This window comes from Anser cygnoides, chromosome 12 (genome assembly GCF_040182565.1).
Source record: "Anser cygnoides isolate HZ-2024a breed goose chromosome 12, Taihu_goose_T2T_genome, whole genome shotgun sequence".
Lineage (NCBI taxonomy): Eukaryota > Metazoa > Chordata > Aves > Anseriformes > Anatidae > Anser > Anser cygnoides.
This window is the reverse complement of record NC_089884.1, coordinates 10,432,137-10,455,527: the sequence shown is the minus strand read 5'-3', so window position 1 is coordinate 10,455,527 and position 23,391 is coordinate 10,432,137. Positions and strand designations below refer to the sequence as shown.

The following is a 23,391-nucleotide window of genomic DNA, read 5'->3' as shown; positions in this document are numbered from 1 at the left end:
AATTTGTTAGCTGAATATGTGATCAGGCAGATGCAAAAATGATCTGATTAGATCTGTGATCACACTGGAAATAAAGGCAACACACTGCTACATTTAAGAGAAACTGTTCTTTTTTGTCCTCCTTTTCCAGGAGGGAAGAAGCATGTCCCGTCTGTCTCTAACACGGTCCCCAGTTTCTCCTCTGGCTGCTCAAGGAATTCCTCTCCCCGCTCAACTCACCAAGTCGAACGCTCCTGTGCACATCGATGTAGGAGGACACATGTACACCAGCAGCCTGGCTACCCTGACGAAGTACCCGGACTCCAGGTAAGACCTCTGTGTTTTCAGGCTCTCTGCCTCTTTCTGTTCATCGCATGGAAATAGGCATGTACCTGTGTGGAATATTGCAGTGTGAAATACGATTTATTATATATTCACCACTTATGAATAATTCAGTTTCCGATTTATACATTAACTTCACTGGGGTTGTATAGAAAAAAACGCCTGTACAATTTATGTATTATTTAGAGAGCCTATTCATTTTCTCTTTCAACGTCTTCAGCACTGTAGCGCTACGTGTGAAGCACCTGTTGGTGTGCCTGTCCTGGATTATTTCCAATTATACCCAGTGACTTCTTTCTTTCAGATGTAGAAAAAAAATCCTTTTTCCTTTTTATTTTCCTTCTTTTGGGAGAACAGAACAGCTCGGTTACACTGGGACTGATGGATGCTTCTGTCGGCCAGCAGAAATCCTAAACTCAGGCGTAGCTCGGTGCCTCTGTGGCAGCAGGCATGTCCCGTGGGAAGTGGCCAGTGTACCTGCTCTGTGTGCTTGTAGCCACAGATTAGATGGAGTTTGCATGGTTAAGGGCAGCTGATTAGTGCTGAACGTGTTAATGGTGCGCCTGGCAAGAGGGATTCGATTCTGGCCAACATTATTGCAGAGGGGACTGCAGATATGTCAAATTATGAACAGAGGTGACATGAAAATATTGGTATTTATGAGACAGTCTCTTTATTACTTGCACAGGTCCCAGTCTCGTGGGGTACTGGGCACTATGACAGATGGGGCATGCTGGGCAGCATCAGGCCTGCAGTGGTGATATGGAAGGGATCACTGTTTTCAGGGTTGAAACATTTTAATTGGAATAGTGTGTTAAGACACACCTGATTTTGATTTACAGTTATGATCAATAAAGAGATTCAGCTTTTTGTCATTCAGGCTGTTCATTCTTCAGAAGGCTAAGAGCCTTGTATGCAACCATCAGAAGCTGTAGGTAAATGTGCAGTATCAGGGTGCCTGTCAGACTGGTTAAAGCAGGCACTATGGACTCAGAAGCAAACCAGAGTTCAGGCCAGCAGATTTAGGTATTGGAGGTTTTGCTACCTTCATGGCCAGTATTTCCACAAAGGGACAGATTTTTTTTTTTTTTTTGGTATAGACAACCAGTATAAAAATATAGATTTATTTGAAGATTTCTCCTTTAAAAGAACTAGTTTTTTTTTGGCACAGATTTGGCAGGTTCCCAAGCAATAAATGACATTTATGGAGACACCTTGAAATGCCTCTGATGTCATAAAGCACACAGCTGTGATCTCATGCCAAGGAGACGTAGCTGCTAACATTGTCTATGGAAAAGAAACAATTATTAAAATACCTATATTTTATGGTTAGGCCAAAACAATATAATTTTTCAGGACAGATTCCGTTTAATGATGTTTGTGTGGTACTTCTTTGATCATAGAGAAGAAATCTGTTCAGTGGGGAGAGATTTATAACAGAGAAGCAGACAAAGGCTTCATAGTATAAAAAATACAGAGAAGATTCAGCAGTTGTGATGGAACAGCACATCTGTTTCCAGAGTTTAAAATATCACTGCTGACACTATTTTTAAAATATGCCCATATCAGACTTGCTTAATAAAAACTTTAGTTATGTAAGTTTTAGGAGAATATACATAAATTCATAGATTTTATTCAGAGAGAACAGGGTACTGGTTTAAAACCTTTTTTTTCCCTTTTTGCTAAATACCGAAAGTGTATTCCCTCAGGTTTTGTGCTTTTATTTAAGCTAAAAGTACAAAACTGTGACCAGATCTCATGTGCTGCCAGATGTTTTGTTGTGTACTGTATGATGTTTGTATTGCAGTGTTACCTCATAAGGCTTGAATGCTTTTTTACCTGCTCAAACTTCAGTTCTTACTGGAGGAAGAGCTTACAGTACTAGACCTGTGAATCAGAAAGATTAACTAGTAACCAGATACATTTCTATAGCAAAAGATAAACCCTCGCCAGCAACGATAGGACGTTATTGCTACATACATTATGGATGGAGGGTACAATTGAAGTTTAGAAGCAAACCTTACTTGTTTTGTTTTTTTTTTTCTCCTTCTTCATTTGGCTTTCTGCAGCGGTGCATGGTAGACTTGGTCGGTTACCCCCCTGTGAGCCTGGCTGCTCTCATTCCCAGTTAGAGCAGAGCAGAAGTTGCAGCTGTTTCAGTGGGGATGATAGGAGCTCCTGATGGCACCTCACTGCCCTGGTGTGCTGCTTCCATGAGGCGCAGGCTGTCTTTGCAGTGGTTGGGATGACAGAGGCGACCGGGTCTCTTGCAGATGCAGGAGGAAGGAGATAGCTGTTCTGGGTGAGACATCTGGAAGTAATGCCAGAGCACTATTAGCGTATGCTCGTAGACGACATGCATGGCCACATATAGAGGCATAGCCATACTCATCCACATGCAGAGCTTCCTGGATTATTTTGGACAGCATATTAAACTCTTGGTTTGAGCCTGAGCTTGTAAACTTCAGATCTAAGAAATTAAACAAATCTGTAGCTTCTGTTTCAGCAAAAGATGTAAGCATACGCTGAAATGCTTTGCTAAATCTTAGCTCGTGTCACATAAAATACAATTTGCACTCACTAAAAGTGAAAGCTGTGGGAATAATCTTCCTGCTTATTTGTGTTACAATCTCTATTTCTTTCTCTGTGCTCTGAAATCCCAAACAGTCTTTTAGCTTGTAATATATAAAATACACGTATGTTTAAGGACACGTACAGATTATGAGCACATGTATAAATAAAATCAGGGTATGTATACACAGATGTCACATGCTAAAGGGAAATAGAAAAATAATCATTAAATCATGTTTATCCTTCAGTAGTATTTAAAGGAGGCCCAATCCTGTTAGGTCCTGAATAAGCTCAGTTCACGTTGACTTCAGTGGGAGGGAAGAGCTCTTAGCAGCTTGCCAGATCAGGCCCAGCAGGAGCAAGTATAGGTATGACCAGTTCCTGCCTATACCTGCTCTCCAGTCACCCCTCTGGTATGACATAAATTACACCTGACAGCAGGCAGCGTGATACATTTCTTATTGTAATTTGTTAGGATTGACTGTGCTCAGCCCACTTGCTTGCTTTGCTTGACTGTTCCCAAGTTATGTGGTTGGCTCTAATTCATGGAAACAAAGGACCTGATTCTGGGAATCTTACTCACGTGAGTGAGTAGCTGGCGATGTGAAGTCGGAGGCCAAATTTTGCATTTCAGTGATCCCAGAGTTGTTTCGGAGCAACTTTGTCAAAGTCTTTGATGTTGTTAGTGCTGGTGCAGCTGCTGGGAGAAGAGAATTTGTCCACTGATTAAATTTGCATAAGTAAAGGGTGCCAGATTAGGCATTAAAGGTGGTAGACACCCTCTTTCCAGTAAATTTTTATGGGGCTACATAAAATCTCTAAAGAAGAGAACACTCGAGCAGCACACAACTGGTGTGACAAAGAAAGAGGGTTAAACAGCCACTGTCAAAGATGGTTTCTAAAGTGGTCATGCTCACACATTACTCTTACAGTTGGCTTTTTGAATGAAACACCATATAAATAAGCAAGTTGGCCTTTGAGAGGGTGAAAGGCAAGGAAAACAAGAAACACAAAAGAAATTGTGATCAGTGACAGCATAATGATGGTAGTGACAAAAATGATCTCGGAAGTGTACTATTAATCCCTCTTCCTACAGCTAGTTGTGGCTGCTATCCTTGTATACCTGAAATTGCCATTAAAGTTAACAAGCTTTTGGGGGGTACAGTAAAGCTGGCATCTTCTTACGTGGATTTGAGGCTTACTTTCAATAGTTTATTTTCAGTAAGTTCTCCCACCAAAATGTCAACTCTGGTAGTTGTGAGCTACAGGTGTGCAAAGAAAAAAAACTGTTGAATACTCATACCATCAGTATCTTATTTCTAAAGTAACTAGCTAAGCAGACAAATTACTCATCTTTGAGAGCATTTCCTCTAGAAATTCCATTCATGTTTTCACCCACAGGACCTCTAAAGCAGCCCCTTCACACATTGACACTTGAATATGGATTTATGTGACAGACTGTAAAGGCTGCAAAGGCTCTAGCACATCTATCTGAGTTGCAAATTGTGTTTATCCAAGGGAGTGAGACTCAGTTCTTAAAAAAAAAAAAAAAAAAGGCACAAAAAAACCCACCAAAAGTCCAAGCTCTTAATGTGCAGAGAGGAGTACCCAAAGATGCTGCCAGATGATCCAGCCTTACTCCCACTGAGTTCACTGACACACTGCTCATTGACTTTAAGTGGAAAACAATTAAAAGTTCCAAATCCCCTTATACCACAGCAAGCCTATGTTTTGCCATTTCACTGACAATTTTGATACAATTTTGAATTTCTGTTAGAAAGCAGAACAAGATCTTTTTCATTAGAAGCTTGTCCTTTTTACCGCCCTGTGTAACGTTTATCTCAGAGAATTGCTGTGAGCTCTTTGCGAGTTGTTCAGCTATAAAAGGTAAATATATTTACCTTACATTCTTGGTTAATTAGTATTTGTTGTATAAGCCTCTATTAAAGATAAGCATGTTCTTTTCTTCAAAACATAGTTGTAAAAGGTCACGCTTCCAGCAGTGTTAGCCATGTTACAGAGGCGAGCAGGGATAACTGGAATTGAAGCAGGGGCTTCCCAGTGGGAGCTTCCCCACTAGTGGTGGGCAGCACAAGGTGGTCGGGACCTGTCTGCTCTCAGCCCTCCTCTGCCTGGCTAACCTACAGCACCCACCTTTCCTTGATACTTCTGGCCATTTTCTTGCCTCTTTAGGAAAGAACTTCTTAGTTCTGTGGCCCAAAGCAGGCAGTCAGTGCTAACAGCACACGCCCTGACCGCGGCTGTTGGGGCACCCTGGCTTCATCACTCACTCCTCTGGAGGCTCTGTCCTCCAAAGAAAAACAGCACAGGCTTTTTTTAACTGTTTCAGAAACCAGTGACATGACCATAGCTGTTATGAGGCATAGTAGAGTTTTTCAGGCATATCCCTGCCTCATTTTCCTCCGAACCCGTGAACATTTTGGGGGATTTACAAGGGAGTCCCCTAAAGCATGTGTCTTCTCTGACTTTTTCTTGTCAAAGCAAACCGTCATTCTTGTATAAAACCACACTTGGGCAACCTCTTCTACCTAACTCATCCTTCTGAGTGTAACTGCACTGTAAATGTCTGCGTTTTTTAAATCCCCCTACCTTTTTCTCCAACACCTCGATCTCTCTGGATGGGGGAGCTCAGCACTAACACCTCAGATCTTTTCCTTCTCCCTCGTTCCCTGCAGCCACACCAGGCTGGCTTGACTTCCAGGGAAATGCGCTCCTCCCTGCCAGACCAGGACTGCTGACGCCCTACAGCCAGAGAGAGTGGCTTTATAAGCTCAAACACCTCCGTTACTGAGATCTGCAAGACAGATTTTCCACTTTGTCCTTTATGCTAAGGACTCCCTACTAGGTTCTGCTCTTCTCAAGAGGGAGCAGGGAAATTCTTAATTCAAATGTGTTCAGGGTATGTAATTCTCCAGACTTAGCATACATAAGAGCATCTCACATTTTTTGCTCATATAGGATCAGTCCAGTGCCCCCGTTACCACAACTAATTTTCTAATTTTCCATCACATCTGTGGATTCTTGATGTTATTACAAGAAAACAATGCCAATTAGCAAATTCTGTCACCACATACTGGCAGGTGGGTGTAAATCAGTTCTTAAACGAGCCCTGTACCTTGGACAGAAAGGTAAGACCAAATTTGTTCATAGCTAGAGACTGATGGTGCCCCCAATGTGACTGATAAACCACAGTACATGTGAGGGCAGGGTCGCAGTTGGAGCAGAACCGATGCCAGCTCTCCTGGGCCAGCACACCCTCCTTCACCCTGTATCATCGTTAGCATCGATGCTAACTTAGGTGTTCCAGAAGCCCTCAGTGCCAATTCCATGCCATGCTGACCACAGCTTACCCACCTGGCACGTGTATGGCGTGTGGTCCCTCTTCAGTAACTCATCCCATGCAGACCTGCTCAGTGCTGCTCTTTTAGTGCCACAAAGGACATGGGCACGCTGCACCCTTGCTAAGCAGCGCTCTTCCCACGGAGGTCGGTTGGTTGTGGGGTGACACCAGGCTCCGGAAGAACCATGCTAAGAAGCGCTGTGAATTACCCAAAAGGCAAAGAGTCTCTTGAGTCGGCGCCCGCAGCCCACATTCAGGCAAAGCTCTACAAAACGCACCTGCATGTGAGCTGCAGCGCAAAGCTCATTAATTTTAATGGATATTGTGAACTTAAAGCGTACACAGACTTTAAAGGAAAACACCTGAAGAGGTAGGAGCAAGTGTTCTTCCTGCGTGCTACAGATGCTCAGAGCTGCAGAGCCTGGGTGCGGGCATGCCAGTGTTGCAGAGGGGTGAGCCTGGCAGGGGCTCCCCCGGCTCTGCTGCTTTGCAAGGCGCTTAGGGGTGCGCTGCAGAAGGGAGCAAGGGAAGGAGCAGAAATCCAGAGGTTTGGGTTACGCGTAGAGCTTTTTCTGAGTTACTGTAGGAATTTTCATGGAGATTAAAATCGTTTTCTGTTTAATTTCATCCACCTGCAATTTAGAGATAAATCTTGGGAGTTTTTCTTACTTGTCTGTTGATGGGGCAAATCTCGGTTTCCAAGGGAATTTTGACCAGCAGAACACTTAATGAAGAAATTCCTTAAAAAGGGCCGTTCCACTTCCCATCCTCCCTCTCCCCACAGTCTGCATCTAAGCCTGTGGGTGCTGTGCTTACCTGAGTGGGAGCTGTATCAAGAAAAGAGCTCCCATTCCCAGACTCTGAATTGAATACTGTAAAATGAACCATTTGCACAGTGAAGCGTTGCTGTTTTGTAAGGGTGCTGCAGGGCTGCAGTCACCCAAGTCCATGCAGTGCTCAGTAAGCTCTGGGGTGGGGGGGGAGTTACAGGCAGGCAGGAGATGCTGCCAGGAGCCACCCAGGGCAGCTCCTGGGCAGCACGCGGGGCAGAGCATGGTGGGTGGAAGTGAGAAGCCGTTCCCTCCTCGAAGCTGGGCTGGCTGGAGCCTCTACAGCAGCAGTTACACCAGTGCCAGGTCTGGGAGCACCAGGGCATCCATCAGCTGTCCCAAAGGAGGGGAGCGTGATGTGGCCTGCGTGGGAAGAAAACAGAGATGTAATTACAGCTGGGAATGATGGTTTTAGATACCCTGTCTCTACTTTCACTAGAGTGAAAAAATCTTGGATTCAGGGTCTGCCTTGAGAAATGGGGCAGAGCCCGTGGAAGTACACCCAAACCAGGTTTCCCCGTGCTCCCCAAGGTTGAGTGGCTTTGGTGGCAAAGGAGAACAAGCCCTGCAATGTAACCCTTCACTCCAGTGACTGCAAGAGATGGGAGGGAAGGAATTTGTATGGAAGCTGATTCTTCAGACCTGTCTGTGTCCATCTCTCCAGGATCTCTAACTAACTGGCATGTAGGGAGCCACAACAGAGCTGAGCTGTCTGCTGTGATAAAGGTGTTTACTCCTTACTGGACTTCATAAATGCTGCCTTGCCCAGCACAGCTGCTGCCTGGGGACTGCCCACAGGCTCTGGAGAGGAAAGCAGAGTTTACCCTTCGGGAGCACAAATCTTACTGTAATTGGGTGCTGAGACTGGGGCCTGTCAATGAATGAATTATTTGTATGTTTACTTGGAATATTTAATGAAACGTGCAAGGAAATATTACATAGCTAGTCTCTGATGAACGCTTTCTGAAATTATTATTTCTCTGTATATGTACATATATATTACAGCCCGGGTTGTGTGGAGGTATAGGCATCAATGGGTATTACAGCACCTAGGAAGGGGCAGACCAAGCTAATAACGGAGAGGAGAAGATATCAAATCACACTCATCTGACTTAACAAAAATAAAATGATGACTGTGTTGCTAAGCCTGGCTCAGGCAGCTCAAAAAAACTGAAGTTGAGGAAATTGCACATTCCTGTCTAGATATTAGCTTGTTTGGCTCAGCTGGTCAAAAGAGAAGAAGAGAGAGGAGGTGTTCCCTGCGCAGTCCGTGCAGCCTGGCTGCAGCCAGAGGGATGTCATTTACAGCCTCTGAGAGAGGTTCAGGACTGCTGGACAGTGTCTCCAGTACCTTCAGTGCAAAACTCAGCTGATGTCTCATTTTCTGCTCTTCTCTTTGTTCTTTTGCATCATTAACGTGACTGTCACTGAGCTGAGTTTAGCCTGTTAGTAATGCCTACCCTTCCTGTTTACAATGGTTTGAAAATTAGTCTGGTTTACTGAAACTCACAAAGAGAGCCCAGCAGACAGGGAGACCAAGAATTCAACATTTTTTTTGTTTAACGCTCTATATTTATAGCAGTTTCTGAGGTTAGTTGGTCAAGTCCTTTGTCATTTTTTTTCGTTGCTTCTTTTGCTCACCACTCACCTCTCACCTGCCAGGGCACTTTCATGCCAGCAGCACAATTTAAGTATTTTTCAGCAGTCGTTTTCAGGGCGCTAACATGAAAAGCATTAGCAGCATGTTTTGAGAAAATGCTCCCATAGGATGCTATGGAAGCAACCTGCCTCCTCCTTTTATGTGCTGCTAGTGGAGGCTGTTTTCCTGCTGATGAACATGGTGCAAAATACCACACCTGTGCCCAGGTTCACAGCTGTAGCAGCTTTACAGTTAAAACAAAGGGGAATCCCCTTTATTGATTTCTTCTTTGTACGCTGTGCACTCAGCACACACATTGCATGGACAGAGTTATGTAAAGGTGCGGATTCAGTAGCTTTGTGCTGGAAATCGTGTCCTGAGGTCACAGCTAACCACCGTACCAGTGGAGCAGGAGAGGTGTTACCTCTTCATATTTGGTCTTTGAATACACATTGCTGGTGTATGTCTTTTGATTTATAAAGACCTTGCAATGGCAAGTAGACCTGGTCTGCTTAGGGGGATATTTCACGAACTACTTAGGAAGTTTTTAAAACAGACTCCCTAGATTATGAAGCGAGGAGTGTCTTCTGTTTTGTAAGGAACATGTTATGAAATGAATTTGTCTCTAGGCCTAACTTAATTATTTTAATGATCCCACTGGTGGTTGTCGTAGGTGTCGTACTGTGTATATATTGTGACCTACATGCTTGTGATCATTTATGAAATCTAAGATTTAAAAATACATTGGACCTTATTAATTCCTTTCCTACGTTCACTGAAGTAAATGGAGGTGGTTTGGATATTGGCACGTTGGGCCAAATGTCTCTTCCAGTAAAGTTGATGAGAGTTGTACTGTAAGCATAAAGGAAAACAAAGGCAGTCCTGTTCTTTTAGGAAACTGCCCGTATAAGAAGCCTGGCCAAAATAATCCCTGGTGTAACCCTGTTGAGCTCTGCGGAATTACACCAGGGATGTATGCTGATAGGATGTGAGGAAAGGGATTACAAGACCCTGAGCATTATAGCGAGGTGCTATATACTGTTGGCTATCCCCGGTACTTGTTCTTACAGACATCTGAATGCGTAAAATCAACAGGCAAGAGAGGACAAAAAGATTCCTGCCCTTATGGGTAGGTGCATGTACCTTTTATGGTCAGATAGCCTTCCCAAAGAGGTGGCTCCCCTGGCTTTGAAGGAGTTACTCCAAACTTGTACCTGTATAATTGAAATCAGAATTAATCTATTCATGGGTTAATGAATTCTTTAAGAACAAAGTGCATATTTAAATGGAAGAAACATGTAGGCATGCAAACACGGGATTCCTATAGGAGAGTATAAGGGAGGCTAGATCTCTCGAGCACGCCATAGTAACACGGTGAGGAGCATACCAGGCTGTAGCTAACATGGGTTGTACCCCAAACTGCTGCTAGCCACGTTGATTTTGCCAAGTTTCTCTGTTAGGTGAAAATAACAAATTGATGAATTCGCCTAGTCCTTGTAGCACATCAGCTTGTTCAGTTGTGCTATAGTGACACTAAGTGCATAATCTGGTGATTGAAACAGGTAACTATTGTCACTCTCATCCCCGGTATAGCTCTATTGATAGAAACAGGGTTACACCAGGATGGTGGCTCTACTAACATGTTTTTTGTAGCTGGGAGAAGCTGCAGAGCTGGAGTTAAGCTCCAGAGTTATAAACTCTTATCTCCATGCTCTAACCACCAAATTACTTACTCTTTCCCTTCATTTGCTGTCATTAGCATGTATTTTAATCTTTCGGTGCTTAAAAAAGAAATGATGTGTAAACATTTTAGGAGATTTTGCATTTGTTTTTTGTTTTTACCTAATTTGCTCTCACTTGAAGCTCTGCCAGCCGGGATGGCTTTTAGGTTAGCATGTGTGCACTTCTTGCATTCCTTATTGATGCAATCACTGTGACGCCTGCCTGCCTGTCAGAGTTGGGCACCAGGACAAATAGGCTAAGCAGAGGTATTCCAGTGTTCACGTGTACTGTGTTGATTTCACTCTACTGTAGTATGGTATGAGTTCAAAGGCTAAAATTCATGCTTTTTTATCTGCTGAGGACCACATAAAGCAATACCTGAAAGGAATCCTGCACGTGGATGCTGGGAAGCTATTATGCAGCATTTGCAGCGTTACTCTTGGTCAGACTCAGAAAGGATCAGTTGGCAAGCATTGGAAACTGAGATTTGCACCGTAAAGCTGAAACGCTGAAGGAATCCCAGTCCAAAGGGCAGGCTCCCGTTACGCCTCTGTCCTAATGGAGAGCAGATGCTACCAGTGCTGCAGGTAATCCGTTTAGATCTGGTAGAAGCTTTTGCAGCAGCAAATCTCTCTCTTAAGAAAGCAGACAATGAAAACCAGAGACTCTTTTAACATTGGTGTCATATTGCGTTGACGATGTTATGCCAGCAACTTGTACCGGTATGATTTGCATCAGAGGCTGCAGCTTTGGCATTTGGGGAACGTGGTATGCCTTCCAGGGGACCACTGCCTAAATTCTGCCATTGCAGAACTTACATATGATTTCATGGACAAACTCGGCTAGTGGAACTCCCTGGGAATCAGTAGATGACAATAGAGAGAAACTGGGCCCTCTGCTTGTGCTGGGGTTGTCTGGGAGGGAACAAGAACTGAACTTGGGCCAGAAGTACTTAACAGTGCTGTTGAATGAGAGAAAAATTCAATGACGGATTTTTAATCATTAAAAAAAAAGCATGGATTTGTAACCAGCTCCAAACATTTCCTCTTCTGTTCACATCCAGTTATATTCTCCTTGCAGATGCGAGGGTTAAAGCGGGGGCTGGTTTCTGCTTTCAATTAAGTCAAAGGATGTTTTGGCCTTGACTTCACTGGGACCAGAATCAAACCCATGACCATAGTATTGTATTTAAGAATGAATCTCTCTCAGTCACATAAAAAAGCCAGGTTCAGTTTTCAGTATCTCATCAGAATCCTACAGTTAACGGTTTCCTTATTTCAAGTTTTTCCCAAGCTTAAGCCCATAGTATCCTCTGTGCAGCAGGTGTATCAACTGCTGTCTCCCTGTGGCATGCCAGTTCTCTCTCCGGAGCCCCAAGTCAGGGGCTCCCCTTTTCTTCTGGAACGTGGCTGCAGAACCGGGCTCTCGCAGCTGACATCTCAGCATGTAGCTGCTTCTCTTTCCCTGCTCTTTTCTTGCTGCAGTAACAAAAAAACTACTGGAAGTTGCACTCTGGTTCTGCCTATCACCTGCCAACTGCTCAGGCTCACCAGCAAAAACTGTTACCCAAGTCTTCTAACTTGATGTGGATATAAGGCTTTGTTGGTTGTTTTCCCTTCAAAAACACTTTTTAAAAAACACAAATCAAAAACACAGATCGGTCTTGACATGCTCAGTTTCTTTAAGTGAGCCAGGAAAAGTATGTTGAGTACAGCTTAATCAAATGTAAAAATAAACAGGAGCACTGTGCAGTCATCATTTTAAGTGTGACAACAAAAATACGGATAGAGAGAACTGGGTGCAACTTCATCTCTCACTTGTAGAGAATTGCAGCCAGCTGTGTCCTTTGGTCTGCCTGTAACTGCCCGCGGTGTCTCTGTGCCAAAGCAAGCAGTGGTGTGAGCTGTACAAGGTGTTCAGCAGTGTAATTGCAGCGGTGCTACATGCTGAGACTGTGCAAAATCAGCATAGCTTATTCACTGGTGGACAAAAGGATGGGCTGCAGGAAAACCAAACAGAGGATGAATGTAAGATAAGCTGTTTTTTCCATATTATAATTCTCAGCAAGAGAAGAGCTTTACCAGTTTAGCAAATTGGCATGCCCACCAACTGCCAATGTTGCCATACTGCCAGAGTTTCTTGTAAGCAGAAAGTTAATTTATCCATACCTACAGACACTGGTATCATTCCCGTTGGTGTCAGTGGAGAGCATCCTGATACAGCGGAGGCAGGCGTGTGCACCATGGGCAGATTTGAGTTCGTGCTTAGCTCAGGCAGTGACGTGCTGTAGGGTCGCTGGCAGCCTGTGTCTGGTGACTTGTTCCTGCTGGTCTGGAAATAAATAAAAGAATCACAGAAAAAAGTTTCTCAGCTTTCATATCCCTGGGCTCAGAAGTGCAGGGATATGGTTTGAGCGGATGACATATTCTAGCAGTTTGCATGAGCAGTGGGTACCGAAGCGAGTGCGTTAGCTGTCACCATTTACATTTTATAAAGGTGGTGCAGACCTTAAGTGTTTGCCCCCCTTGCTCCTGCTGTGGACTTAAATGTGCTGTTTTCATGGCACCCACACATGCGAAGGATGCAGAGGGCCGGACTTGTACCCTGGAAGGTAAAGGAGTTACATTTGAAAATTTTTCTGCCTTCACTGAGATCCAGTGGGAGTTTCTCTGTTGACTTCAATGAGCAAAGAGTTAGCCCATTTATATTAAAATAAAACTAGTATCTGCATGTTTGCCAGCCTCCCAGCATGTGCAGTTGTAGAGGGTTGATGTTAGTGGCAGCAATGTCCAGATCTAGTCAGATTCGAAAATCTTAGTAAAAATACTGTGTTAGCTCCCACTTGAAGTTACAGTGAGGCAAGAAGGAAGAGGTCTGATATTTGCTGCAACCCTTTTTTCATCCTGTCCTTTATAGTACCATGATTTAGGGGAAGGGATGTTTAAAGGAATAGCAAGAAAAGGCTTGTATAGGCAGGAATGTTTTATTTGAATTGTGCATCTTCTCAGGTATTAACTTAATTCTGTTGAGTGCCCACAACTCCCACAGGGTTTGAACTGAAATGCAGTTCTTGCAGGATTGGGACCTTTGGGAAACTAGAGAGCATTAGGATGGTTGTTTGGGAGTTTGTTTGAAATTAAAGAATTTTTGTTCCTGCATTGGTTTTCATGGCTAAAATTAATGTAAGTTCTCTACTAAGAAACCATGAAAGGCCAAGAACTCTCACAGGGTTCAAATAAGAGCAGCAGCAACAATTGTACAATACACACAGGTTATATGTAGCAATAAAAACTTGTATTAATATTTTTAATCTTCACTAACAATTTAGTTATAAGTTCAGTTAGAATGAATTGGAAGACAGAAGAGGAAGAGTAACCAGAACTTCATACTGGAAAAAGTGAGAGTACTAGAAGTCAAGCTACATGCTTAACTTAGCTAATGTGCTTGTTTAATTTCAGATACAAGTCCACAATTTAAAATGAAATGAATTCCTAGATACAGAGGTATTACCTACAATGTATGAGCTCCTGGGCAGTTAGCTGAACTTTGGCATATTTCATTGAAAGAAAAATATTTCGCTCTTACCTGTAACGAGTTTTGTGTTTTGAAGGTTCGTATTATAGTGTAATATGATTTGGTTGCTTCTGTTAAAATTGTGCAAGTCAGCCAGACTCTGCCCTTCACACTCTCCCAAGTCGTTGTTAGGACTAGGGGCGGCAGAACTGGCCCATCTTGAAGTGCAGTAATTGCAGCCGCGCTGCCTGCGTCAGGCTGGTCGGCAGTTACCACCGGCCACAGCCCCGGCCTCTTACCCAGTGATGGCACCGCTGTTGCTGCTTTGGTTTTGGTGGCACCAACACGATGCACATACCTGAATTAGAGGTGTCTGCCCATGTCCCATGGAGCTTTAAGCCAAGGATTCAGGGGGCAATGAGGACAGGTTGAGCTCCAGTCGCTGCAGAGACCTCATCCAGCCCACGCTCTGGCGTAGCTGACCCCAGCCGGGCAGCCCTCGGGTGCTGGGAAGCCAGCACGTTGCCTTCTGGCCCGGGTATGACCAACAGACTAATGCCTGGCGGAGGCTTTAGGGAACAAATGCAAATGGTATGTTTAATGGAAGGCTGGTTTTCACCTTCTCTGTTACAAAAGATTAACAGGACCAGAAGTACCATGTCAGTGGCGCGCAGGGAAGCTTTACGGGAAAATGCAAATTGTACCTGTATTTGAAAGTTACATTTTTTCTTGTTAAGCACAGCAAATGCATTTCATGACTGATGACTGAAATGAATGTGGCAGAATTATGATGTGTAGGTAGGATGAGTGCTGTTCTGTCTGTATGTGTCTCTACTTATCCAGCTTATAAATGTGGTTCTACGCTGAACGGAATGAAAGAATTCGTAATACAGCAATTAACATACTAGAAACTGTTTGTTTAGTAAAGTCTTTTTATAGCTGTTAAAATAACACACTAAAATATACAAACGCTAGTTTAATAAGGCAAAATAAAATCATTAGCCTGACTTAGGGCTGGATTCTGCCACCATTACTCATGGCTAAGCAGTGCTTTACTCATGAACTGTTTACTCTACGGGAGACGGGTGGCAGAACCGGGCCCTCAGGGAACAAATACGCTGCTGATAAATTTGGGATGAGCGGCCAGTGCTGGTGAGCCTAATTCCAGCCTCCCAACGAGGTGAAGGGCTTAGGGTTAATACTGTCGTAAACCTGATGGAAATGAAAAGCATGGAAATGAAAGCACATTGGAGCCCAGATTTCCTCAGCTGATGGTCTGTTCCCTATAACTGTGTGACTGCTCCCTCCTGCTTCTCCCTGAGGACCTGACAGGATGCTCAGCCCCGCTGATGCACGACCTGGCTCCTGATGGCAAGAGAGTTCCTTAACACAGGAAAAGAGACTGGCCCCTGCACCAGGATTAGCGTTTCTTATTTCTGTCTTAACTGCTAATTTATATATTAGGCAATAGTGTCTACAAATTTAACAAAAATTGAATTTATCAAAATCTATATATATATATGTATATATTTCCATGAGGTTATATATCAAATAGTCACCTGCAAAAGTGTCTTAAGTGTGGAGATAGACTGTTAGCAACAAACACAAGTGAAAGACCCACAAGATCTCAACCTTATTACCATGGATACTTTGTGGTATTTCAAAAATAACAGGCAATTTATACTTCAGTGGCTGTTATTACCTGTTGCTTCCGTGGACTTGAATTGATAGTAACAGAGAACTGAAAATATAATTGTCCGTACCTTTGTTTTAACTACAAGATCTATTACATGCTAATTTTTAATGATAGTGTAAAAAAAAGACTTCCAGAACTTTGTAAAAATGATTCAGGGTGGTAGATGATAATGTTCTTTCTGGATTATTGACTTTTAAAAATACATGTTGATACTAGCTCTGATCTATTGTAAAAATAGATATCCAAGCCTGAATATCTATTCAAGCAAAATATGAAGTATTAAATCTAGGTAACAGATCCTGCAGTTCCTTCAGGTCCTTAATAGTTAATGAGTGTAATATCCTTCAGAAGCACTGCAAAGTGAGCATGTGGCTCAGAAAACTCCTATGGCATTCCAGGGCCAACGTTAGAAAGCAGGCACGCAAGGTTACAGCAATTAGAGATGGATAAGCCTGTTACCTTGTGAGTTACCTCATTCATCCCTCTGCCAAGACAGGACTGTACTACTAGATACACCGGTGGTGTTAAAAATGGAGAGATGTGTGTGTGTGGGGGGGTTACAGGCTTTTAGTGTTTCCATTTGTTTCTCACAGATCAGTTTTGTACTTGTGTATCTGTGGTCGCTGGCTTGTGCCATCAGGATTGAAGGGTCCAGAGCTGATCAGCGCGTGTATGGGGCTGGGCAGTGCCTGCAGGGTGCTGGTGGCTGATGCTGCCCTGGAGAAACGTGGGTGCTGTCCCCCGGCTTGAAGCCTGGCCTGGGCTCCAATGTGCTGGATCTCCCCTGCCCTTGGGGTCACCCCTCTGTGTCTGCAGGCACACGGACTGGTCCCAGGCCACGCGTGGCTGCGTGATGTTCATAGTTTGCAGAGCAGCAGTTTATGCCCCCAGTTTAAGACTCGGACTCTCCCCTGACACACACTTTTTCCTGTCACTATACAAATAAAAGATTTGAAAGATGCTTAAATCAAAATTCTCCCTGGCTTGAACACCCTCTGAGCCAAGTGTGTGCCTGGAGCAATCTGAGGTGGTCAAGATGTTATCTTTGATTATAACAGAAACCGTTGCAGAGCCGTAACAGCAAAGCCTGCGCGGTGTTTCTGCAGCGTAACATGGCCAGGTTGTGTGCAGAGACCCCTGCTTCAGACGGTGCCTCCCCTTAGCGTTATTTTCCCATAATCAGAAAAGGCTTAAAATTAGTGGTTGGGCAGCAGGTTGTGAAAGTGTGGTATGGGGCTGAAGTTTTAAACGGAGGCAGATCAGAAAAACTTCTGCAGGCAGATGCAACCTTTAGCCATGTGCCTGGCTGTGCCGGGCACGGGGCAGCATGTGTCCTGGCAGACAGTTTTAGTGTCCTCCCTCCTAGCGACCGTCGGGGCAGAAGACCCAAGACACCCCTTTGGTGCTCGGCCAGGCTGTCCCTGTCCCTGTCCCTCCTGCGGCCACCCCTGCCCGCTGCCCAGACAGGCTGCGTCCCTTGGGAAAGTGGCCGCGGGCGCTCTCTCCATTATGCTTTGCGCTGCTGGGAGCTTGTGCACAAACCCTTGACTGAGTCTGACACAACTCGGTTTTACAGTAAAAATAATGGGAAACGTGAAAAATGCAGCTGTAAAGATCCCTGCCAGCCCCAGGCGGTGCTGGTGTGGGTGGCACTGAGCAGTCCCAGGCCGGGGCCCTGCCTCCTGGCACCAGCCCCGCATCGCGCAGGGCTCTGTCGCCCTGCCTGCTTTTGGCTTTCCTTTCCCAGAAGCTGCTGTCCTGTGGCAGGACCAGTGACAACAACCGTGTAGCTGCCCAGGTAGCCGTATCAGATGCAGCATGATATGCTCCCATCTCTTGAGCACCTCTGCTCCAGTTCACAGCATGTTTTTTCTCCTCAAAGCAGCTAACAGTATCTATAGTACCCACCTTGAACAAAAATTTAAGAGAGAAGCAGCCCTTTCTGCTCAGCAGCCGTGGCGGGACTCTTCTCGCACACCTGGGACACTGCTAGCATGTCCCATGGGGCGGTTTCAGGTTGTGCTCAAAGGTTCGGCCCCTTGGTCTGTCCCAGCCCTAAACAACCCTCTTCCTCTTCTCTGCTGCATTTCCCACAGCTACCGCCTCCTCCTCCAGCTCCACAGCGGCCGGCAGACTTCGTGCACAGAGCAGAGGAGCTGCAGAGCTCCTGTCAGCCTGCTCTGCGTCAGCGTGGAGCAGCAGGGACGGAGGAGGGAACTGAGCAGAGCACAGACCCACGTGCTGGAGGGGCTCACCGACAGGCCTTTCCCTTTTTCCTCCCATAATTTTCCTCCCATGAAATTAGAAGAGAGCCACATTTAATGACAGTTCTCTAAAATGCACGCTCCCCGCTGAATTGACATTGGGCAGAAAAAGTGTCTACAGAATCAATTTTTAATAAATGCAAACAACTGAATTATGAATGACAAAAATATCACTGAATGGTTAAATATTAATCATGTAATTACTTAAATTAATACTTTTAGTGCAATGTTGTGATAAAGGGTTTCACTCACGCGCCGTTGCTGTGCTGGCTGGTAGGAGCACGGGCCGGGTGGCAGGGGGCCGCAGCGGGGTGCGGGAGCAGAGGCTCTGCAGGTGCTTGGCACAGCGACACTGCTGATTTTCCTCCAAGCCCCACTGTACCTGGTGCTCCTCTCAAGGCCCCTGGAACCAGATTTAGTAAGAAAGAACTTCAGTTTTCTGTTCGAAAAGGGAGCTATCAAGAAAAGAGCTAAACTGGACCAGGAAGAGAAAGCAGTACCCCCCAAAAAAACCCCTCACCTCTCCCAAAGTGCTCCCGAACCTCCCGACACGTGATGTGCTTTGTGTGGCTCCACTGCCGCTGCTTGGCAAGAATCTTGGGAAGACAGAGTGCTCCGGAGAGCAAAAAGCCCTGACTGCTCCGAGATGGAGCTGGATAAGTCTCTGGATGAGATCATGTGTGGTGAGGACTGCAGCAGGGCTGGATTCGCTGCGCTGTGTTCAGCCTCCCGTCCCATGCTCACCTTTTGGCAAGCACTGCAGGGAGCCTGGAGCCTGCACGGTCCCCAGATGGAAAATGGTAGCGAGCGCTGTCGGGGTGTGTGGGTAGCAGTGGTTGTCTGTAGATGCTTAAACGCAGCACACAGCTTCCTTCCCTGTCCAAGGAGCTCAGAAAAGAATTTACTGGCGCTCTTGTCCTTGTGGGTTGGCTGGCTGTGCTGTTTGTTTTTAATCTAATAAAAGGAGATCTTAATATCATAGTGAAATCGGTATAAAGCTAGAAACTTGCCCCCTGGCATTTTGGCTAAACATTATTGAAAAATGCAAAAAAAGCCTTCAGCAGAAACAACAGAAGCACAAAGAAATTGTAGAAATAGGATCAACAGGTTGTGTTCTAGATGTTGGGAAGAGGGCTGAAGAGCAGCCGGCTGGGCTGGAGGAACCAGGAGACCCGTTGGGCGGGAGGCTGGGCGCCAGCCCCCTCCTAACACAGCTCTGCAGGGGCATGCAGTCGTGGTGGCCGGGAGCTGGAGCCCTGCGAGCATCTGGGTGGGCAGCACGCATAGGGCAGTGGCTGGGAGCGGTTCAGGAGAAAGTCATGGCTGGGAAGAGCCTCGCACAGGGAGGACAGTGTGAAGCACAGTGAGATGTGGCCAGGAAGGCGGAGGCAGTGGGAAAGCAAGCTTTGTGACTGCTTTGCTTGAGCCTGGCTTGGTCTGCTCTCTGGAAATTAAATCTGGGAAAACAGATATTAAAAGCATTTTTAAATGAAGAAGTGAATTGTCTCTTCCAAAAGGTGGGACTACTGCAGAAGCAGTCACTGCTGAGACTCACCCATCTCTGTAGGATCTAAGTGCAGCTCTTTTTGTCTGGTCTGTGTTTTCCTCTGCTTTCCACTGCTTTACAGACAGCCCTGGAATCATCACTCCCACATGCCATAAGCAAGCAGCAATTCCTGAAAAATGCCATTACCCGCTTTGTCTGCCAGTACCGGGCACCACAACTGCTCACAAAAGCAACCATTTTGGGGTGACCATTGCCCAGTCCGAGAGCTGCAGCCGCTCCCCACAACTCAGGAACTTGCACCACGAGCTGGAGGGAGCCTGAGCCCTCCTGCCAGCCTGGCACCTCATGTCTGGTGGAATATCAAGTTTGCGCAGTGCAAAGCCGTTCCTATCCCCTTGCACTTGCTGATGTCCCGACAGCCTGCACACATTTCCCTTCCAAACTTCTGTGCACATGGCATTGTCTGCTATGCAGTCTGAGACCCATCTGCTGAGCGCATCAGGTTGCGGAGCTGTCAGTCACTGTATGTCCATGGCTTTACACATCCCAGGTACAGCCAACATGCAAAAATTTCCTCAAAGCTGTCATTTGGGTTCACTTTGTGCTCTCACAGTTGCATTTTCTGATAGACTTACTGCAGGTACAGTTTGTACTGGTGAGGAGGGAGAAGCAGGAGCACTTTCTGCATGCAGCATTACAACATGCTGCAGTGAAGCTTGTTCTTGGAACATAGCGGCCCCCTAAAATGTCAAATAAATCCTTAAACTATTCATCACTCTGTTTTTGGGGTGGCAGTTAAGTCTTTCAACACTCTGCAAGTTTCTTTCCCCAGCAGTAATTTTGCTGGTGAAGAAATACAGCTCAGGGCACTCCACAAAGGCCTCAAAATTCATGTTTTGTTTTCATTACCAAAAAAAAAAAATGCTTCACTACATTAAAGAGCAGCCCATTAAAATTTTGTATCCTGTCTTCCCTGCGTCCTTTCTTTGCTGGCAAACCTTCCCTCCCTCATATGCACCAAGGAGCTGAACAGCAGCCATCGCTTTGGTTTGCAGACTTCACAGAAAAAGGGCTGTGAAAGGGAGGAGGTTTGAGCCACAGCCCAGCTTGTTTAGGGAGTAAGTAGGAAAGATGAGTTCTCAAAACTTTTGGTAGCCACACAAATACTTAATAAATGCACCTACCGTACTGAACGTTAAGTAGCTCTATCTGCTTTCAGGCTAACCCAGAACAGCACACAGGCTCGTGTGCATGTCTAAGGAAACAAATTAACTGTCTGGTTCCTGGACTAAAATGTAACGCTGTACCAAGCAATATATTTAGTTGTCTCAGGCAAAGAGACCTCAAAAAACAATAAAAAGGAAAATAATGAATTACTGGAGGCTCGCTGAACCTTGTGATTATATAAATTAAGTGTTGCAGTGTGAGCTGGATTGTTCTGATACAGTTGAAGAGCTAGAGGTTGAAGAAAAATAGTAAACGTATTATAATTAGGGTTTAGGTTGTTTGGTTATTCTCTTAAGTAACTCAGAGTAGCTGAATGCTAGCACAGACAGGAGAGCAGGCAGTGAAACCTACAACTTGCGTAAAAGGGGAAAAGGGTTTTTAGCTGAGTTCAGCAGGGAATTGCTAAGTTCAGTTTTACTCGATATCTCATTTCATTTAGAAATTCATTTAGAAATAAGTGCCACATGAATTAAATTTGCAACTACATAAAAAAGCTGGGAGATAGACCAAAGTGCAGCTCTGGAGAGCGAATCTCACCTGTGCTGCAAGACCCCCCCAGCCCAAAGCAAGCCGAGCGTGGAGCAGCTGCGAGCATTGGCGCGGCCCCTCCGGCTCGTAGCCCGGGGCTCGCCATCCCCAGCCCCGCTGGGGCCCTCTTGCACCTCTCGCCCATGCCCCTCGCTGCAGGGCTGGAAAGCAGGAGCGCAGCCAGGGCCGTGCCGCTCAACTCGCCAGCGGTGCTGGCTGTTGCCTTGGACAGGGAGTTGGTGGGCTCGTTTTCCACAGCAGGGGAAAGCCCTGCCCTGGTCGCAGCGAGGGATACTGGGGGATTGCATAGCTGAGTCTAAGGGACGATGCTCGACAGTGAAATCTGGCGGGCTGTGGAATAGTCTCACTGGGAAATGGTGGAGTCCTCACTGGCAGGGTTATTTAAGACTCGACTTTGAAACACGAGACACTCTGCAGTTGGGAACAATGCTGCACTGTCAGAGAGATGGACTCAATTACTTAATAGGTCGTTGCTGTCTGTCTCCTGTGATTTTCCTTTCAAGAACATATATTCAGCTGGGTTATTTCTCATGGGAAGACAAAGCCTTCTGAAAGAAGCCAGACATTTGGAGGGAGAGGCGGGAGGAAGTGCAGCCCGGCAAATGCCCAGCTTGCTTTCTGCAGCATACTGTCAGGATGTGGAGAAAACTGGCATGGTGCAGCTGATGGGGTGTTTTGGTCCTGCTTACACCTACCCAGCTGGATCTCTGCTCTCATGTGTCTCACTTCCTTTTCTTTGCTCAGGAAAGGGTTGCCACGTTGCTGTTCCTGCCAGACACTGATGCGCAGCCACTGGTGCGGGATGCGGTCCTGCAGGCAGCGCTGCAAATGCTGTATAGGCCGCTGGCTGCTGCTGTGCCCAAACATGCAGCACTGAGGGGGCCATCCAGCTCATGGCAGCGCACTGGAGTCCCCCCCCTCCAACATGGAAATGCTTGGATGGCCTTTGGTCAAAATATCAGCACAGCTGGTGCAGAAGCTCATGTCCAGGAGCCCATCTATGAGTATCCATCCAGTTCTCGTTCACGGTACCTGCTGAACGGGTGTATAATGTACCTGGTGAGACATGTTCTCTCCAAAATTATCCAGCCAGCCACAGGGTGAGAACTTTGTAGGCACTTCCCTTGCTGGGGCTGAGACTCATTTGCAGCCCTGATTCAGGGCAGGATGAGCTTAGTGCTAGGAGCAGTCGCGGGCAGGCACTGTGTGAGCATGTGCATGCACACACATTTAAGGCGTCTGTCTTGGTGCCCTTGTTTGCATTTGTCACCAAATTAAGATACTGCATTACTTTATGCACATTGAATTGATGCAGCTAGATTGGCTGGATGTTTTCAAGCCCTGAGGGTGTAATGAGATTTTGTCTCTTTTGCCCATTTCTTTTTTCTTTTCTTTTTTCAGAATAAGTCGTCTGTTTAATGGCACTGAGCCTATTGTCTTGGACAGTTTAAAGCAACATTATTTCATTGATCGAGATGGTGAAATTTTCAGATATATATTAAGCTTCCTAAGGACATCTAAGCTACTGCTCCCAGATGACTTTAAGGTAAGGAAAGCTACAGTCTGCCATCTATTTCCCCCCCCTCCCCCGCCCCCATTTTGTCATTTATTTTGGAGCAGGTTGGGTTGTGTGCTTGACCTAAACATACTTAACTAAATGTTGCTGTTTATTGTTAGGATTTTTAGGACTTCTATATTACACTAGGGATGCTATTATTTAATAAATGGACCAATGGTTGTCATGGATACCATAAAAAGTTAAACGATGAAGCTTACGGCTAAATCAGTTTTTCTAAACTAATTGTATTTTCTCACATTTTTAGCTTATTTATCAGGGTATAACAACAATTAAGAAGCAACACCAGCAACTGGCACTTACCAGGATTTAATGTTCAGAATCTAAAAAAAATGTTTTAAATTTGATACTTAGAGGAATTAAATTGTGTAAGTCTTTTTCTTGTTGGTATGAAAAAGAAACACCCTTAAACAAACCCATGAGGGTTTCTGTTAGATACAACCAATGCAGATACTTTGATTTCAACAAGTAATCTTTTACAGAATTTATGAATGTCAAAATATTCGTGGGAAATGGAATTTATTGAGGGATTTTTAAGGAGCAATATGTGCTTTCTATAAAGTCATGATGCTGGGTTGCTTTGCAAATTCTGGTTGTTTAAAACCTCTCCTCCTA

General features: G+C 45.2%; 2 protein-coding genes across 8 annotated transcripts in view; one reads left to right on the top strand and one right to left on the bottom strand.

Annotated features, from left to right (window-relative positions):
• KCTD15 (potassium channel tetramerization domain containing 15) overlaps positions 1-23,391 on the top strand; it is a 55,646-nt gene that overhangs the window by 14,191 nt on the left and 18,064 nt on the right. For 4 of the 5 annotated variants that reach the window (XM_013176599.3, XM_067004186.1, XM_067004185.1 and 1 more), the window contains 2 exons: positions 131-306; positions 22,602-22,746. In XM_013176599.3, the coding sequence (XP_013032053.1) occupies positions 131-306; positions 22,602-22,746 (321 nt within the window). The remainder of the gene's footprint in view (positions 1-130; positions 307-22,601; positions 22,747-23,391) is intronic. The other variant, XM_067004187.1, reaches the window with a different exon arrangement.
• LOC136791762 (uncharacterized) lies at positions 236-22,605 on the bottom strand. Of its 3 annotated transcripts, XR_010834347.1 has the most exons (10): positions 18,438-22,605; positions 18,170-18,320; positions 14,316-14,526; positions 10,823-12,775; positions 9,866-9,936; positions 7,070-7,446; positions 6,268-6,451; positions 3,476-3,592; positions 2,346-2,632; positions 236-371 (listed from the first exon to the last, which is right to left on the bottom strand). XR_010834347.1 is itself a non-coding variant. In XM_067004189.1 (4 exons), exons 1-4 carry the CDS (start codon positions 18,653-18,655, stop codon positions 9,920-9,922), a joined length of 549 nt encoding a protein of 182 aa, XP_066860290.1. In that variant the 5' UTR covers positions 18,656-22,605; the 3' UTR covers positions 9,658-9,919. The 3 variants fall into 3 exon arrangements, 1 of the variants encoding a protein (XP_066860290.1); XR_010834346.1 differs by having other exon boundaries at positions 10,823-14,526; XM_067004189.1 differs by lacking the exons at positions 236-371; positions 2,346-2,632; positions 3,476-3,592; ... (1 more) ...; positions 7,070-7,446; positions 14,316-14,526 and having other exon boundaries at positions 9,658-9,936; positions 12,613-12,775.

Bases quoted from the DNA above. Each gene is read 5' to 3' on its own strand.
- LOC136791762 (XM_067004189.1), bottom strand. From the start codon at position 18,655: ATGGGACGGGAGGCTGAACACAGCGCAGCGAATCCAGCCCTGCTGCAG. The intron at 18,321-18,437 runs GTGAGGGGTTTT...ATCTGGTTCCAG, and splicing joins TCGGGAGCACTTTGGGAGAG to GGGCCTTGAGAGGAGCACCA. The intron at 12,776-18,169 runs GTGAGTGAAACC...ATTTATTTCCAG, and splicing joins AGCCAGCACAGCAACGGCGC to ACCAGCAGGAACAAGTCACC.